Source organism: Mesoplodon densirostris, chromosome X (assembly GCF_025265405.1).
Source record: "Mesoplodon densirostris isolate mMesDen1 chromosome X, mMesDen1 primary haplotype, whole genome shotgun sequence".
Taxonomy (NCBI): domain Eukaryota; kingdom Metazoa; phylum Chordata; class Mammalia; order Artiodactyla; family Ziphiidae; genus Mesoplodon; species Mesoplodon densirostris.
In genome coordinates, this window is record NC_082681.1 from 136,712,132 (window position 1) to 136,730,196 (window position 18,065).

At 46.2% G+C, this 18,065-nt stretch overlaps 1 protein-coding gene across 1 annotated transcript in view; it reads left to right on the plus strand.

Annotated features, from left to right (window-relative positions):
- Nucleotides 1-18,065, plus strand: part of DHRSX (dehydrogenase/reductase X-linked) — a 195,733-nt gene that overhangs the window by 149,416 nt on the left and 28,252 nt on the right. The window contains exon 5 of the mRNA XM_060087629.1: nucleotides 13,629-13,836. Within this exon, the coding sequence (XP_059943612.1) occupies nucleotides 13,629-13,836 (208 nt within the window). The remainder of the gene's footprint in view (nucleotides 1-13,628; nucleotides 13,837-18,065) is intronic.

The following is an 18,065-nucleotide window of genomic DNA, read 5'->3' on the forward strand; positions in this document are numbered from 1 at the left end:
GTAGTTGTGGCTTGTGGGCTCTAGAGCGCAGGCTCAGTAGTTTTGATGCACAGGCTTAGTTGCTCCGCGGCATGTGGGATCTTCCTGGACCAGGGCTCGAACCCATGTCCCCCTGCATTGGCAGGTGGATTTTTAACCACTGCGCCACCAGGGAAGCCCAAGTTGTTGTTGTTGTTGTTGTTGTTTTAAAGAGAAAGCACTTTAAGTAATTTTATTTAGTTTATATACAATGCTCTTTTGACTGTTCTGCTGTTTTTTTTTTTTTACTTGAAGTATAGTTAATTTACAATGTTGTTTCAGGTGTAGTTTCAGGTGTACAGCAAAGTGACTCAGTGATACACACATGTATATATATGTGCTATTTCAGATTCTTTTCCATTATAGGTTATTACAAGATGGTGAATATAGTTCCCTGTGCTCTACAGTAGGTCCTTGTTGTTTATCTATTTTATATATAGTAGTGTGTATCTGTTAATCCCAAACTCCTAATTTATCCCTCCCCCCACCCTTTTCCCTTTGGTAGCCGTAAGTGTGTTCTTTATGTCTGCGAGTCTGTTTCTGTTTTATAAATAACTTCTTTTGTATAATTTTTTAGATTCCACATATAAACACTATCATATGATATTTGTCTTTCTTTGTCTGACTTACTTCACTTAGTGTGATAATCTCCAGGTTTATCCATGTTGCTGCAAATGGCATTATTTCATTCTTTTTTATGGCTGAGTACTATTCCATTATATATATATGTACCACATCTTCTTTATCATTCATCTGTCCATGGACACTTAGGTTGCTTCCATCTCTTGGCTATTGTAAATAGTGCTGCTATGAACGTTGGGGTGCATGGATATTTTCACATTATGGTTTTCTCTGGATATATGCCCAGGAGTCGGATTGTTGGATCATATGGTAACTCTATTTTTAGTTTTTTAAGGAACCTCCATACTGTTCTCCATAGTGGCTGCACCAACTTACATTCCCACCAACAGTGTAGGAGGGCTCCCTTCTCTCCACACCGTCTCCAGCATTTATCTGTAGGGCCCTTGAGTTTTGAGATGACTCCAGTCATCCTACGATGGTCCCATGTTCCTTTTCTCTGCAGATTTTAAACCCTGTATGCATGGCTCTCAGGAAGATAACACTTCTCTGGAAGCTAGGACAGAGTTGCATTTGGACCTGGGGAGGCTTGCTGCTGGACCCTCTTTTCACACCCTCTCTCTCCTTTCTGCAGAGAATCTCATCCACACATTGGCTGACCTTCAGCCCAGATATAACTCCTTCATCCAGATCTTTCCTCTGAGCTCAGGACCTCTTGTTTCTGCTCAGTGCCCCAGAGGCACCTCAAGGCAACAGAACCGCTGTAGGATTCCTGAGCCCCTAAAGGACCCTGGCTCTTGGGAAAATCTGTTTCCTTACTGTTCCCAGCTTCGCTGTCCAAATTCCTTAGCTCATGGCCCCTTCCTGCATCTTCAAAGCGAGCACCACAGCACCTTCACGTCGCCCTCTCCCTCCAACCTCTGTTTCCGTCCTCACACCACCTTCTCTGAGTCTGACCCCCTGCTTCCCTGCTATTAAGGACTGTAAATTACACTGGGCTCACCCAGGGTCAGCGCCCCAGGTCAAGGTCCTTCATGTAATCATATCTGCAGACTCCCTTTTGCCAGGTCAGGTGGCATAGTCACAGGTTCCAGAGATTAAAACAACATTTTTGGGAATATTATTCTGTTCTCCACATGGGAATCAGGACGTGGACATTTTGGGGACATTATTCTGTTCTCCACACGGGGATCAGGACGTGGACATTTTGGGGACATTATTCTGTTCTCCACACCCACCTTCTTGGTGATTCACACGCAGGAGCCCTAGACCTCATGAAAATCATTCTCTAGCCAAGGAGACACACATTAAATAAAGACTTATTCTGTGAAATGCCTGACCCTAGCAGATGTCTCTTAGAGTGTGACACAGGGTCGTGTGAAGAGAAGACGGCATCGTTAGGTGTGATCACATTAAATTCCACGAGTGGAATTTCCCAGCCCGGACTCCGCCGAACGCCATTTCTGAGAGTCGGGAATGGGAGTCCAGTTATTATAAGACGGTTGGCTGAAATCACACGTGGCGTTTGCTCCTGTCCTGTGGTGCCCTTTATCTTTCAACATGTTGGCCGGGTTGGGCACATTCGTGGCTCTGTGGGGTTTTTTTTTTTGCAGACTTAGAACGGTTCTTCTTGGAACTCCATCTGGGTCCCTGTAGGGAGGGGCCCGGTTCTGCAGGACTTGGAAGTAACAGCCTCTGTGGGTTCAGACAGAAACTTCCAGGAACGATGTGCCCTGGGGCGGAGCTTATACTGGTGCCCATAATGGATGCCCACGCCCCAGGGTGCTGGGCAGGACGGCTGTCGGATCCCTCAAAGAGAGGATCTCTCCTTTGCAGACCCTCTGTGTCTCTTGGAGATGCCATGGGACCACAGAAGTGTTGGCACCCCCTGGACTTAGAAAGGGGCATCCCCCTCTGGTACCCAGGATGGGTGGACGGCTCCAGGCATAAATGCCCCTCGGGCCAGGGGTTAGCCAGGAGGGTCCAGTCCAGACTGACAGTGGATTCATTACCAGCCCAGTGTGCCCAGCGCTCGGGGCAGACTTAGCTGATTTGGGGGAAGTGAAGGATTTTTTCATGCATCTCGTGGCTTGCTTTGTACACGAGGGTTTATCTTTGCTGTGTTCAAACGACACTTCTGAAGGGATGGATATTGGAGAGATTCTGAGTCAGCAGATGCCAATGGGCTTCCCAACTACAGGACTTCTCAGAGGGGAACCCTGTTGATGGTACTGTTGGTATCCAGGAGGGTCTGCAGAGTTTCTGAAAACGATATGCCTGGGACCCTCCTCTGGGCTATTAACTACCCCCCCACCCTGCCCCAAGGTGATTGGTTCAGAGGAGTTGGGTTAATAGGACAAACTCCTGCTCACCCATCAACTCTCATGGAAAACAGCCCCAGCTGTGTCCCACAGAGAAGACGTCCAAGGGCCACGTCTAGCTAGACTTCGTGCTTTGCATTTCTAAAATTTATTCCTAAAGAGAGCGATCAGGATTTTGCCAACGTTTGCTATTTCAGACGCAGAATATTTCTGCACTTGCTAGTGGGACATAAATAGAACCAGACCGCCTCTCTCTGGCTGTGGGGAACTCAGAAGAGAAGCTGAGCATTTATCCAACCCAAGAACGATCTGCGTCCTGCCGAGCTGGTCCATATTTATCATTTATTCACATCAATATTGATTTACCTCGTTCCCCATTCCTGTGCCAGAACTCGGGTAGATTTGTAGCCAGCCCTCAGGACTTCTGCTTTAGCCTTGTAGGAGTTGTCCCCGTAACACGCACGGATATATTTCTCAAGATCAAGAATTACTAAAAATTATGTTTTTCCCTCTAAATAAATATGTCCGTGGTAACCCTGAAAAATCACAAAGATGCTTGCTTGCCTGGCCAGATACATAGGAGCCCAGTGTTCGGTATAGTTCTTCATTCATTCATGAATTCATATCCTAAGTCAGCATTGGAGAAGCAGGGACCAGGTGCACTTAGAGCCAGTCCTCCCGGCAGTGGCCGCCATGGCCTTGGCACCGACAAGGGTGGTCAAGAAAGCAGGGAGTCGGGGCCCAGTTCTCGGGGGAGGGGCGCAGATGCCCGAATACTCTCCTTATTTATGTGCTCGGCGTTTCCTCCGAGAAAGAGGCAACCGATGTGTCTCTTGGGAAACTGGTGACGCCCCGTGCGTGCCTTTACCCTTGGAGGGTTGGATGCGAATATGTGTGGACCACTCCCCATCAGCGCCTTCTGTTTCTCTCCCGGGGTTTGTGTCTCCCCGAGGGAACCGTTTCCCGCCGTGTCGTGCTTTCTGGGGCGCTCCTCCTGTCTTTGGGAGCAGAAGGCGCTTGGATGCTCCTTTGCTGGTGGTGGAGCTCACAGGGCTGTTGGACGTGATCGACCCGGATTCCATAAGTGCCCCAGGAGTACAGGAGGCTGCCCATCCCGTGTCCCTGTTCAAGGGGCTCCTTCTTTCAAAGCCCTTCCTGAGCATCCAGGAAGTGGGTCCAAAAATGCAGTGGTTTTTTCCTAATTACCCAAATGCTCCAGCATCACTTAATTCAGGAGCTCTTTTTTTTCTTTTTAATTTTTATTGGAGTACAGTTGATTTACAATGTTGTGTTCGTTTCAAGTTCATCCGTGATACATATACATATATCCACTCTTTATTAGATTCTTTTCCCATATAGGCCATTATAGAGTATGAAGTTGAGTTCCCTGTGCTCTACAGTAGGTCCTCGTTGGTTATGCATTTTAAATATAGCAGTGTGTACAGGTCAATCCCAATCTCTCAATTCATCCCCCACCTTCCCCCCTTGGTAACTATAAGTTTCTTCTCTACATCTGTGTGTCTGTATCTGCTTTGCACATAAGGTCATATCTGCTGTTTTTCTAGATTCCACATATACGTGATATCATATGATATTTGTCTTTGTCTGACTTAATTCACTCAGTATGATAATCTCTAGGTCCAACCATGTTGCTGCAAATGGTATTATGTCATTCTTTTTTTATGGCTCAGTAATATTCCATTGTATATAGGTACCACATCTTGTTTATCTGTTCCTCTCTTGATGGACACATAGGTTGCTTCCATGTCTTGGCTATTGTAAACAGCACTGCTGTGAACATTGGGGTGCCTGTGTCTTTTCGAACCAGAGTTTTGTCCGGATATATGCCCAAGAGCGTGATTGCTGGATCAGACGGTAGCTCTATTTTTAGTTTTTAAGGAACCTCCATCCTGTTCTCCACAGTGGCTGCACCAACTTAATTCCCACCAACAGTGTAGGAGGGTCCCCTTTTCTCCACGCCCTCTCTATTATGTATACACTTTTTGATGATGGAGCAGTTTTATCCTCAGACTGTGAATGGGATGGGTTTTAGCCACTTCGCTCTATAAGAGGGTGACATGTCCTCCCGTCTTTGCAATTTCTTTGATTGCCCTCTGGTTTCACAGTGAGTCAGTGATAAATTTGTCTTCTTTTCAGAAGGGTTTTCTGGGTGGGAGGGAGATTTTGTTTTTGATGCGCCCCCCCGAGAAGATGCACGTTCCTCCCGCCTTACTTTGATGTCTTTTTGGAAATACTGCAACACAGGAGCTCTTAACAGAGTTGGGCATTTCCGATCCCCTGGCCCCAGGTGTCCTGGCTGTGCTTATAGCGGGTCCCCAGGGGGTATTTCTCGTGCGAATAGTTGCTCGTTGGGGAAACATCCTCAGTAAGTGGTGGCATCTCTGCGGTGGCCATGGGGCGTGGGGCGGTCTGTCCTCTGTGGTGACAGGGAGATGACAGTATTGGAAACACAGGACGAGGGTGACCTGTGGACCTGTCCACATGCTGCTCTAGCCAGTGTTTTCCCCGTTGACTTAAGGATGATTTTGGACACACTCATGTGCTCTTTGAACCTCGACATTTTCACTGGCCCAGGACGTGACTGTGTCCAGTACCCCTAAGCACTCAGCCCCAGCACCCGGGTCCGGCTGGGCTGACAAACACCTGGGTTCATTGCCACCCCCAGTCCTCCCTCTGATCACAGGCTTCCCTCCATCTACGGATTTTCCCTGAGACACAGGGACACCTCCTTTCCTGGTCGCATTCTGCAGGTGGATTCAGAACCCTCGTCCCTTCCAGAACCTTCTATCCTTCTTCCCAAATATTTCTGCATTCCTCTGTTGACTGCCTTGGTTGCCCGCTTCCAGACGTCTTTACTTTTGCATTTTTAGTTCCACTGACGGTAAAGTCTCTGGATTCCAAAGTTGCAGCCGACCCCAGCTCTGGAGGTAGGTTTTGTGGTCAGCCCTGGACTGACGGTGGATTGTCTGCAACAGTTTTCTACTATATTCCTCGTGTTCTGGACTTAAACCTTCATGTAGCCATTGGGCACCAGCTAGAATATACCCTTCCCTCATTCTCTCTCTCTGTGTGTGTCTTTATCTCTCTCTGTCTCTGTCTCTCTCTCTGTCTCTCTGTCTCTCTCTCTCTCATTCCCTGCCCCTCTCTTTTCCCCTGTAAGGCAAATAACTCTCTCTCATCCTCTTCTCATTAAGACACATCTATTTTTTTCCCCTCTCTATAAGGAATAGCACATGGTTTATTTTTAAGTGAAAGACTTTATTTTGAATAATAATATACATATCATTCATGCCATTTACTTTTCACGGTGCGTCACTATGTCTGGAAGTAGACAGGGAAAAAAATAAACGTTAGAAATACCTAAGCATGGAAATATACAGGCAGAGAAGACATTTGATACATCTCCATGAACAAGCATCATAGGCCAGTATCCATTAGAAAAGCATGAAAACCATGCAAAGAGTCTGCCCGCATCCCAGCAGCTAAGTGCAAACAGTACACGTTATAGTTTCTTGGATACAAAACGTATATATTTTCTTTGGAATGGAAACATCCTACAGACGAGTGGCTTGGCTTTTCTATGCAAGGCAAAAATTATCTATAGAAGTAAAAACAGTGGGGGAATTTCCTGGCAGTGCACTGGTTAAAACTCTGTGCTTTCACTGCCGGGGCTCGGGTTCGATACCTGGTCGGGGAGCTGAGATCCCACAAGCTGTGTGGCACAGCCAACAAATTAAAAAAAACACAAGTACAAAGTGTAGAAGCCACCTGTGACGATGAGATATTCCAGGCCACAGATGTGTGTCTACTCCCCAATCAAATTCATCCATCAACGAGCAGATTTTTTTTTTTTGGCTGCACTGTGCAGCTTTGTGGGATTTTAGTGCCCAGACCAGGGATCGAACCCGTGGCCCCTGCAGTGGAAGCGTGGAGTCTCAACCACTGGCCCGCCAGGGAAGTCCCTAGCAGATATATATATTTTTTTCTTTTGCGGTACGCCGGCCTCTCACTGCTGTGGCTTCTGCCGTTGCGGAGCACAGGCTCCGGACGCGCAGGCTCAGCGGCCATGGCTCACGGGCCCAGCCGCTCCGCGGCACGTGGGATCTTCCTGGACTGGGGCACGAACCCGTGTCCCCTGCATCGGCAGGCGGACTCCCAACCACTGTGCCACCAGGGAAGCCCAGCAGATATTTTTTATGGCTTCTTTTCCTATGTTTCAGTTCGCAGAGGCTGCCGTTTTCACGGATGGTCACCAACAAGGATGACCATTTGAAGCCCTGACGTGACATCATCCCTTTATCCATTTAAAAAAATACAAGTGTAGCGACGTGGGTGAACCGTTAAAATCTCTCCCTCAGCACCCGCCAGACGTTCAGTAAATATTGTTGCTGTTAGATCTGCTACCCAGGGAGCTGTCTAGGAGATTTTGCTTTAAAAATGGAAACCAGGGACTTCCCAGGTGGTCCAGTGGTTAAGACTTCGCCTTCCAATACAGAGGCTGTGGGTTCGATGCCTGGTCGGCGAACTAAGATCCCACAGGCCTTGTGGCCAAAAAACCAAAACATAAAACAGAAGTCATATCGTGACAGATTCAATAAAAGACTTTTTAAAAAAAATGGTCCACCTTAAAAAAAAAGAAAAGAAACCGGCGTGATTATTCTCAGCATCTCACTTTATCGTGGGCTTAGTCGTGGTCAGGGACCCCGGGAGTTTGGGGGTCCAGCCTCCATGGGGCTATAGTCCTCACACAGCTTCCCTGGTGGATGAACCCCAGGATGGGCTAGACGCTTCTGGAACACAGTGGGTGGGCAGCTGTATGAATGGCAGCGATGTCCTTGCTGTTGCTTTAAAAATATGTTTTCCCCAACGATGCTATTTCTGCCCAGACCTTGCTCAGATGACTGTGATGATTTCCCAACTCACCTTGAACTCGTGCTGTGCACGGAGCATCCTCACTGTTGCTCGGGGTCAGTGAGTTTCTGCTAGAATCTGTCAGCAGAGCTTGTATGCAACGACGATCCATGTTGGCATGTCCCCAGGGCTGCGTCATTGCTGCACATGTCCTGTCTTGTACATTCTCGTTAGGAAATACGTAATTCAGAGTGGAGTGGATGGAATAGGTACAGCCTTAAGGAGATTGGGGAGGGGTTGCCCTCCAGCTCAGGTCACCACGAACCGGACCCCGGGCGCCCCAGCGAAAATGAACACGGATGAGTCCCGCTGTTCTGCCCCAGTGGGGTGAGATCCAGAGTTGGTGCAGCTGTACCAATGTCTGGCTGACCCGAGCCTCCTGGCTGTTGTCTCTGCTGTCGACGTCCAAGGAATCAAAGACCATCTTAAGGAAGTGACAACCAGCACCAGCTTCCTTTTACTGTATAATGTTACCCTCAACTCACCAGGCTGAAGCCTGGGAAGTCACCGCGGGTTAACACCCCCAGATTCAGGCCATAATTCCTGCTGACCTCATATCCCCTTCAAATGCCCCTGCTCCGTGATGTGGGGCATTTTCCAATGGATTTTGCCACTTGGAAGGGCATGTCTGGTGGCTGCCGGTTTGTCCCAGTAGATGGAGCTTTCTAGCCTGGACTTGACCGTTTTGGCGTGCACAGACCACTCCCCGATCCTAGTGGCTCAAAATAACCGTCTCCTTTTTTATTTTTTATTTATATTTATTGAAGTACAGTGGATGTACAATGTTATATAAGGTACAGGTATACAATATAGCGATTCACAATTTTTAAACATTATACTCCATTTGTAGGTATTATAAAATATTGGCTGTGTTCCCCGTGCTGTACGTATATCCTTCTAGCTTATTTATTTTATGCAAATAGTTTGTTCCTCTTTACTCCCCCTCGCCTGTCTAGTCCCTCCCCGCTTCCCTCTCCCCACTGGGAACCGTTAGTTTGTTCTCTACATCTGTGAGTCGGCTTCGTTTTTGTTATATTCACTAGTTTGTTGTATTTTTTAGATTCCACATATAACTGATACCCTATAGTATTTGTCTTTGGCTTATTTCACGAAGTATAATAATCTCTAGGTCCATCCACGTTGCTGCAAATGGCATTATTTCATTGTTTTTTTATGGCTGAGTTGTATTCCATTCTATGTATGTACCACATCTTCTTTATCCATTCCTCTGTCTTTGGACACTTAGGTGGCTCCCAAGTCTTGGCTACTGTAAACAGTGCTTCTCTCAAAATAACCATTTTGCTTGCATTTTGGGCAGTCATCACTCTGGTCCTCCCATGGGGTTGCACCTGGGTCGCTGTTGTCTGACGGGTCAATCAGGGCCAGACGTCCAGGGTGGGTTTCTCCTGTGGCAGGAAACGGGTCCTGCCCGTTGCCTGGCCTCAGCTGAGCTGGTCGACCAGGTCCCCACGTGTGGTCTCCTCACCAAAATAGTGAGGAGACCTTAGAATTGCCAGCCTTCTCTAGTGAATCTGGCTGTGCCCAGAAAGACAGAATTCTGAAAGCCGGAAGCTCCGGGGTCTTTCTGAGCATGCCCTTGGACATTGTAGGACATTGTCACTGCCACTGCATTCGACTCATGACAGCAAAGTTCATGAGGCTGCCAGGATTTGAGGGGTGCGATACAGACTCCGTCTCCCGAGGAAACGGGTGTCAAACGAATGTGCAGGCTGGTTGTCCGGCTGCTTGGAGGCCGCTGTCCCTTTCAACCAGCCTCACATCAGCCAAGTGCCCTGGAGGCACGGGTCCGTCCTGCACTGAGGGCTGCCTGCGCTGCAGGCACTGACAGAGCTCATTGACCCAGCTTCGTCCTACTAACTTAGGCAATCAAGGAGACGCATCACCAGGGAAGTGTGTGCGTTTTCTCTTTGTCCACTTGACAACCAAAAAGCCAGTGTTTCTTCTGGATGACTTCTGAAGGGCACCCTGACATGCGCTTCAGAAACATTCTTCAAATTTAAAAAAAGGTTTAATTTATTTTGGCCGTGCCACATGGCATGTGGGATCTTAGTTTCCCAACCAGGGATCGAACCCACGTCCCCTGCATTGGAAGGTAGATTCTTTACTGCTGGACCACCAGGGAAGTCGAGAAACATTTTTTTTTATATACCTTACTTTTTATTGATTACAAGACAACATTTTAGAATATTTTTGAGCCTAATATCATATAATCTCAACAAATTCATTTGACTGTGAAAATCATAACAAAGTATCTCATCTCAGAATGACACAAGTTTAGAGACCAGACATGCTGGGGAATATAGGTCTGTAGCTGAGGAAACCTATTTTTGGTTACACAGTGGTCCTGGGAAAAAAGAGAATCATAGGGTTTAGAGTTAAAATAATGGATTTTAATTCTGTAGTAACCTAAATGGGAAAAGAATTTGAAAAAGAATAGATACGCATATATGTATCACTGAATCACTTTGCTGTGCACCTGAAAACTAACACAACATTGTTAATCAACTGTACCCCAATATAAAAGTTAAAAATAAAATCATCCTTTGACCTAAAAAAGAAAAAAAAAGGATTTTTAGTTCTAATTCTATAATTTACTGGCTGTGTGAACTTTGCCAAGCCCCTTGACTTCTTCTTTATGTCGTTTTAATGGAAAGGCATTTTATTTTAAGTACAGCTGTGTGAACCTGTCCGTCCCAAACTCCCAATCTGTTTTTGTTCATCGAATTTTAGTGGCTGTAGGTATATTTGAACACACACTCCGTGGAGCGCCTGAGACACGTGTAGCTCGTTTTTCTCACGTCTGTGGCCTCCGTCCACGTGGTGCCATACTCGTGATGTTTGGCAGTCATCAGCGCAGGGGATAAAGTTTCAACATCCCGGAGGTTTTGGGGGAGAGCTGGGTGTGGAGGGAAGAGGCAAGTGTGGCCAGGATGCGTGTGAGGGTGAGACGCCACACACCTGACCTCCCCGTCTTCTCGTTTCTGCGTCTGGAGCCCCATGTTCCGTCACGGTTCCTCTTCCGTCCTTGTCTGTGGAAGCTGCCATCAGCCTGCATCCTCCGTACAGCTTTGTTTTTTAAAAATGTTACCACCTTGCAACACGCAGAGCACTTGGCTGGCTCTGTGAAAGCCAGAGCCTGAATCAGATGTTTTCTTTGCCTCAGGAACCTCAGAACCTGCAGTGGGGATGTATGGGGTCGTGAAACCCAGGGTGGATCCTACCTGGGACCTGAGTGTGGAGAGACATGCAGTGTGGCCTCTGTGGCCCGGGAGGGGCCTTGCAGTGCAGCTGGGAAAACTGTCCACAGATACAGTTACTCAGACACGAACGCATGTACGGAGAATGACATGTAGAAATGCCTACACAGGCACATACAAATATATATATATACACACACATATACAAATATAAAATATACACATATAGAAATACACATCCATATAAAATACACATCAACAAACACATACACATATACAAATGTATATTCAGAGAATTACAAACAGAATTGCATATACCTGCAAGTGCAAATATATGTACATTATACAAATACAAAATATATACATGTAGAAATACACATCCATATAAAATACACATACATCAACAAACACACGTATACAAATGCATATGTGGAGAATTACATGTAGAAATGCATATACAGGCACATACATATATATATACACACACACATATACAAATATAAAATATACACATATAGAAATACACATCCATATAAAATACACATCAACAAACATGTATACAAATGCATATACAGAGAATTACATATAAAATTGCATACACAGACACATACAAATATATATATGTACATATATACAACTACATAGATATAGAAATACACATCCATATAAAATAGACACACATCAACAAACACATATACAAATGCATATATGGAGAATTACATGTAGAAATGCATACACAGGCACATACAAATATATATGTATACATATACGAATACATCTATATGAAATACACACACATCAACAAACACATACACATATACAAATGCATATACAGGGAATTACATATAGAAATGCATATAGAGCCACATACAAATGTACATATACATATGCAAATACAAATATGTCTATACATCCATGTAAACAAACATCAATACAAACATAAACATATACACATATGCAAATGCATATACCCAGAGAAGTGTATACACATGCAAGTACAAACACATGTACATACACATGCAAAAATATATATGTATATGTGCACAGAAATCATACACATATGCAAAACAACTTGCAAATGCAAATATATATGCAAATACAAAAGCCTATGTGGACGAATATACAACTGGAAATAGACGTATGCATGCATTACACATAAACACGTGCAAACGCATAGTTGACTCTGAACACTTACACGTAGGCAAATAACTCTGCTCATATACTTACAAATACGTACACATATACATATGCATATGCATGTGTTATATGCAAATGCAGGCATTCATGCAAGTACATATACACATGCATCTGCAATGCAAATTTATAGACATGCATATACCATATATGCAAAAGAAAACGCATGTATAAGTTGATAGGCATTTATAAACACATGTGCATGCAAATACACAAACGCATAAACATGTATCTGTATAAATGTGTGCATGTGCACATGTGTGCAAATACATATAAATACATACATGATACACATATATGTGGACATATACAAATGCATCTAGAATAAGCATATGTATACACAGAAGTACATGCACGAATAAAATGCACACACACACACCTAGACACACACACACACACCTAGACACACACATAGACAAACACATGTGCAAGCCCGCTGGCTGCTCTAGGAGATGGAACCATACGGGCCGGGCATGTGTTCTGCCCATCACCTGTGTCCTGGCCTCTGTGGGAGGGACTTAGGGACAGGGATTCAGATGACCTTTGCCCCCCACCGGAGGGCAGGCCTGGGTGTCCCAAACTGACGGGTAGAACGCACGGAGCCCCAGGCCATGCTTCACAAATGTGTTTATGGACCAATGGCTGACTGGCCGGCTGGGGCCTGCAGTGGGGACGTTCCCCAAAGGGCGCCTGAGGGATGAATTCACTTCTGGGGTTCACCCGAATGAGGGGCTACCGTGGCAACGTGAGTTTGGGGATCAGGGCTCTGTCCACCCGCCTGTGGACCATAGGACAGCGTCACCCCCGGTGTCCCAGCTGTGCTGCCCACGCCTCAGATCAGCCCCCTGGCATCTGCAGATGGCTGTTCCCATCCAGAAGAGTGACCAGCCCCGGGGACACTGTTGGGTGACTCAGGACAGTCTCACTTCCTGGGGGGTCCTGCTGTTTTGTCCTCATTTACAAGCTCGGGCCATCGACGGGCAGAGATTGAGAACAGGAAGGGGTCTTGTTGGTCTTTTGGCATCTTCCCCACCGTGTACAGAACAGGAAACTGAGGCAGGAAGGTGGGGCAGCAACCAGGACAAGAGCCATCCTCCTGGCGCTGAGCAGCTACCCCATCCACCTGGGGGGCAGCGCTGCCATCCTGTCCTCCCTCCTCCCATCCCATCCCATCCTCACCCCACCTCATCCCATGCAGCCTCATCCCATCTCCTTCCATCCTCATCCCCTCCCCATCCCCATCCCGCCTTATCCCATCTCCTTCCATCCTCATCCCCTCCCCTCCCTCCCCCTCCCCCTCCCGCCTCATCCCATCTCATCCCATCTCCTCCCGTCTCACTGTCCCTGAACCCTCCTCTGTCCCCAGCTGGTGTAATGATGGTGCCGCAGGGAACCACCGAGGACGGCTTTGAGGAGCACTTTGGTGTGAACTACCTGGGGCACTTCCTGCTGACCAACCTCCTCCTGGACACCCTGCGGGAGTCGGGCGCCCCCGGCCACAGCGCGAGGGTGGTGACCGTGTCCTCGGCCACACACTACGTCGGGGAACTGAACTTGGACGACCTTCAGAGCAGGTGGGTGCCAGTCGCCAGGGGTCTCGGGTGCTGCCAGGATGGTCAGGGTGACCCGTCACCATGACGCACTGGGCAGGATGCTCGTCCCAGGTGATGGCGGTGCACACCCCCAAATGTTTGTCACTCAACCTGTCTCAAGATGAAAGCTGTGTTGACTAACACAGGCAGACCTGGGAGATGCTGCGGGTTTGCTTCCAGACCACAGCAATGAAGCAAATATTGCAGTAAAGCAAGTCGCACAAATTTTTTTGCTTCCGAGTGCATCTAAAAGTGATGCTTACACTAGACTGTAGTCTCGTAAGTGTGCAATAGCATCATGTCTATAAAAACAATGTACACACCTTCATTAAAAGATACCTTATTGCTAACACATGCTCACCATCCTCTGAGCCTACAGTTAGACATAGTCTTTTTGCAGTAGTAACATCAAAGATCCCTCATCAGAGATCACTGTAACAAATACAATAATAATGGAGAAGTTTAAAATACTGCAAGAATGACCAAAATGTGATGCAGCGACACAAAGCGAGCAAATGATGTTGGAAAAATGGTATCAGTAGACTTACTCAACGTGGGGCAGCCCCAGACTTTCAATGTGTAAAAAAATGCAATATTGGTGGGGGCTTCCCTGGTGGCGCAGTGGTTGAGAGTCCGCCTGCCGATGCAGGGGACACGGGTTCGTGCCCCGGTCTGGGAAGATCCCACATGCCGCAGAGCGGCTGGGCCCGTGAGCCATGGTCGCTGAGCCTGCACGTCCGGAGCCTGTGCTCCGCAACGGGAGAGGCCACAACAGTGAGAGGCCTGCGTACCACAAAAAATGATAATGTTCCCAAGTTTAAGCCTGTCTCTTCCATGAACAATGAGCTTATTTGGAAAATAAATATCATCAGTTGCCAGAAAAAAATAAAATAAAATAAAATAAAATTCCTAAGGGGAAAAAAAAAAAAAGCAGTATTGGTGAAGCACAGTAAAATGAGGTCTACCCGTATTCATAGTTGTTTGCTAACTGGCACCCACACATCCATATCAGTCTATTTATATTTATGCTTTGAGGTAAATCCTATTATTATCCTCATTTTACACTTGAGGAAACTGAGAAGCATATATTTAAAAAAATTTATTTAATTGCAATATAGTTGATTTCCAATGTTGTGTGCATTTCTGGTGTACAGCAAAATGATTCTGTTATACATATATATATATGTTTTTTTCCGCATTCTTTTCCATGATGGTTGATCCCAGGATATTGAGTAGAGTTCCCTGTGCTCTGCAGTAGGACCTTGTTGTTTATCCATCCTAAATGTAACAGTTTGTACCTGCTAATCCCAAAGTCTCAGTCCATCCCTCCCCCTCCCCCTCCCCATTGGCGACCACAAGTCTGTTCTCCGTGGCTGTGAGTCTGTTTCTGTTTGGTAGATAAGTTCCTGTGTGTCATATTTTAGATTCCACATATAAGTGCTATCCTATGCTATTTGTCTGTCTCAGACGTCTGGTCTCCAGGACTGGGGGAGGATGAAGTCCTGTTGCTTTCAGCCCCCAGTTTGTGGGTCACCTGTGCTGGGGCTGTAGGAGACCTTCAGGGTGTGGGGGTTTCGTGGAGGACCAGCCCCGTGGCCTCTGAGCCGGGCCAGGATGGGTATCACGGACGCTCTGGGGTCCTGATGGAGTTAACGGACTGACTTCATTCGCTGCCGTTTCTGAGTTTTCCCCGTTTATTTCTCAGCACGTAGGTGTGCGAAGCCCTTTAGCCAACCCGGTGCTTTCCGCATGGGGCGTGCAGAGCAAGGAAGGAAATGAAAAGGACCCTGAGCCTGGAGAGATTCTAATGTCGCCTCAAGCACTCGCACAGCAATGCGGTTGCTTCTCCCCCGGGACTCAACACCCTGTGTTTTAACTCCTGGGGTCCAGTCGTCCCTCAAAGAGGTGTCTTTGGGGCTTCCCTGATGGCGCAGTGGTTGAGAGTCCACCTGCCGATGCAGGGGACATGGGTTTGTGTTCCGGTCCGGGAGGATCCCACGTGCCGCGGAGTGGCTGGGCCCGTGAGCCATGGCCGCTGAGCCCGAGCATCCGGAGCCTGTGCTCCGCAACGGGAGGGGCCCCAACAGTGAGAGGCCCGCTTAAAAAAAAAAAAAAAAAGAGGTGTCTTTGGACAGAGTGTTTCTCTCATTGGCATGGGTCCAGGCTCAGGGTCTGCAGAGGCTATAGGATCGCCAAGTGTTTCCTGCATCTGATGGGGGCGTGACTCCACACGGCTCGTAAAAAACAGCATCGTGGGCTTCCCTGGTGGCGCAGTGGTTGAGTCCGCCTGCCGATGCAGGGGACACGGGTTCGTGCCCTGGTCCGGGACGATCCCACATGCCGCGGAGCAACTGGGCCCGTGAGCCTTGGCTGCTGAGCCTGCGCGTCCGGAGCCTGCGCTCTGCAATGGGAGAGGCCACACAGTGAGAGGCCCGCGTACCGCAAACAAACAAACAAACAAAAAACAGCATCGTGACAAGGGGACCCGTGTACGGGGTGGGGTGCTCCTTTCAGGAATATTCTAGTCTTTTTCTCCTTTGAATACGGGTGTAGAAATATGTAAGAGAGAACGCAGATGTGTGCACCCGTAGCTTCCTTTTTCTAAAATGAAACTTTTTATGGCATTGCACAAAACTCTGACATTTGCAGAGAAGTCATCTCATGGCCTGCAGGAGTGAGTGTGTCAGGAAGTGGTGATAACTGCCCTCCTGTATTTGTTTACATTTTCCTGTGTCAGATCACATCATAAGGCATCTCGTTGTATCATTTTTTTCCCCTAAATGGTTATCCAAAGGGGATGAGACCGTTTAGGACCATTGTTTTCAAGGTGGGGTCCCCAGAGCAGCAGCATCTGTATCACCTGAGAAGTGATGGATGATACAGGTAGATGGTCAGACCACACAGCCCCCACCTGTGAAATCAAAACTCGGGGGGTGGGAAAATAATCTGAAAAAATATATGTACATATACACACACATATATATATACACATATATATAACTGAATCACTTTGTAGTACGCCTGAAACTACCACAATACTGTAAATCTTACCATGTATAAAATAGATAACTAAGGAGAACCTGATGTATAGCACAGGGAACTCTACTCACTGCTCTGAGGTGACCTGAATGGGAAGGGAATCCAAAAAAGATGGGATATAGGTGTACGTAGAGCTGATGCACTTTGCTGTACAGCAGAAACTAACACAACACTGTAAAGCAACTCTACTGCAATGAAAATTGTTTAAAAAGACAATAAAAAGGTATTTCCTAGCAACCTGCCCCCTCCAAGTAAATTTTATATATACCTTATAGTGTATATTCTACTTCAGACTATGCCACATATAGCCTTTTAATTCTATAATAAACATACAGAAAATTACCTTTAAAAAAACCAAAAGAGCCCAACTCACTCTTGTTCTGTTTTAAAGGCTTGACAATAGACTGTTAAAATGTTAAAACTGTGTTAAAAACAAAACAAAACAACTCAGGGTGTGCGGCCAGGCATTGGAAATTTTAACACGTCCTCTGAGGGGCCCTTAATGCATGCTGACATTTGAGAACCACTTGGGTTGAAAACATGCTGCCTTTCGGGGTAAAAAAAAAAAAAAAAAAAGTGAATTCTTGGCTTGCACCTGATGTAAACACCACTGGTGATGACGGTTAATTGACAAGATTGATTTGCTGGCTTGCATAAGGAGCGTTCTTGTCAAGCATAAATCACTTGTAAAAGCATAAAGTGTTCCAAACCCGGGTGGGTTGTTACACACGAGAGAGCTTGTCACCTCTGCCCGGCTGCACTCAGTCCCTCCTCCTACAGAAGAAATTCTAATGGAAGAGGTGAGCAGAATCTCTGGAAAATTGTAGTCAATGAACAGGACTCATGATGTAGTGGATAGCTTTGTTAAAAAAAAAAAAAGTTATATTTAGCAGGAAGAGGGTGAAAAAGCTATATACTATTTAAGTAAAAAAATTATATATCTAATATATTTGTATATCTATAATATTTAATTATATATAATATGTAAATGATATAAAATATTTCAATATTTATGTAATTATGCAATTATAATTATATGTTTATAGTTATAATTTACCTATATGTGAGAGGGAGAGAGAGACTGACTTTAAAGGTATCAACTGTGCACAAAGCTCTGTTACATCTTTTTAAAAAAATTGCCACACAATATTATATAATATTATATAAGTTAC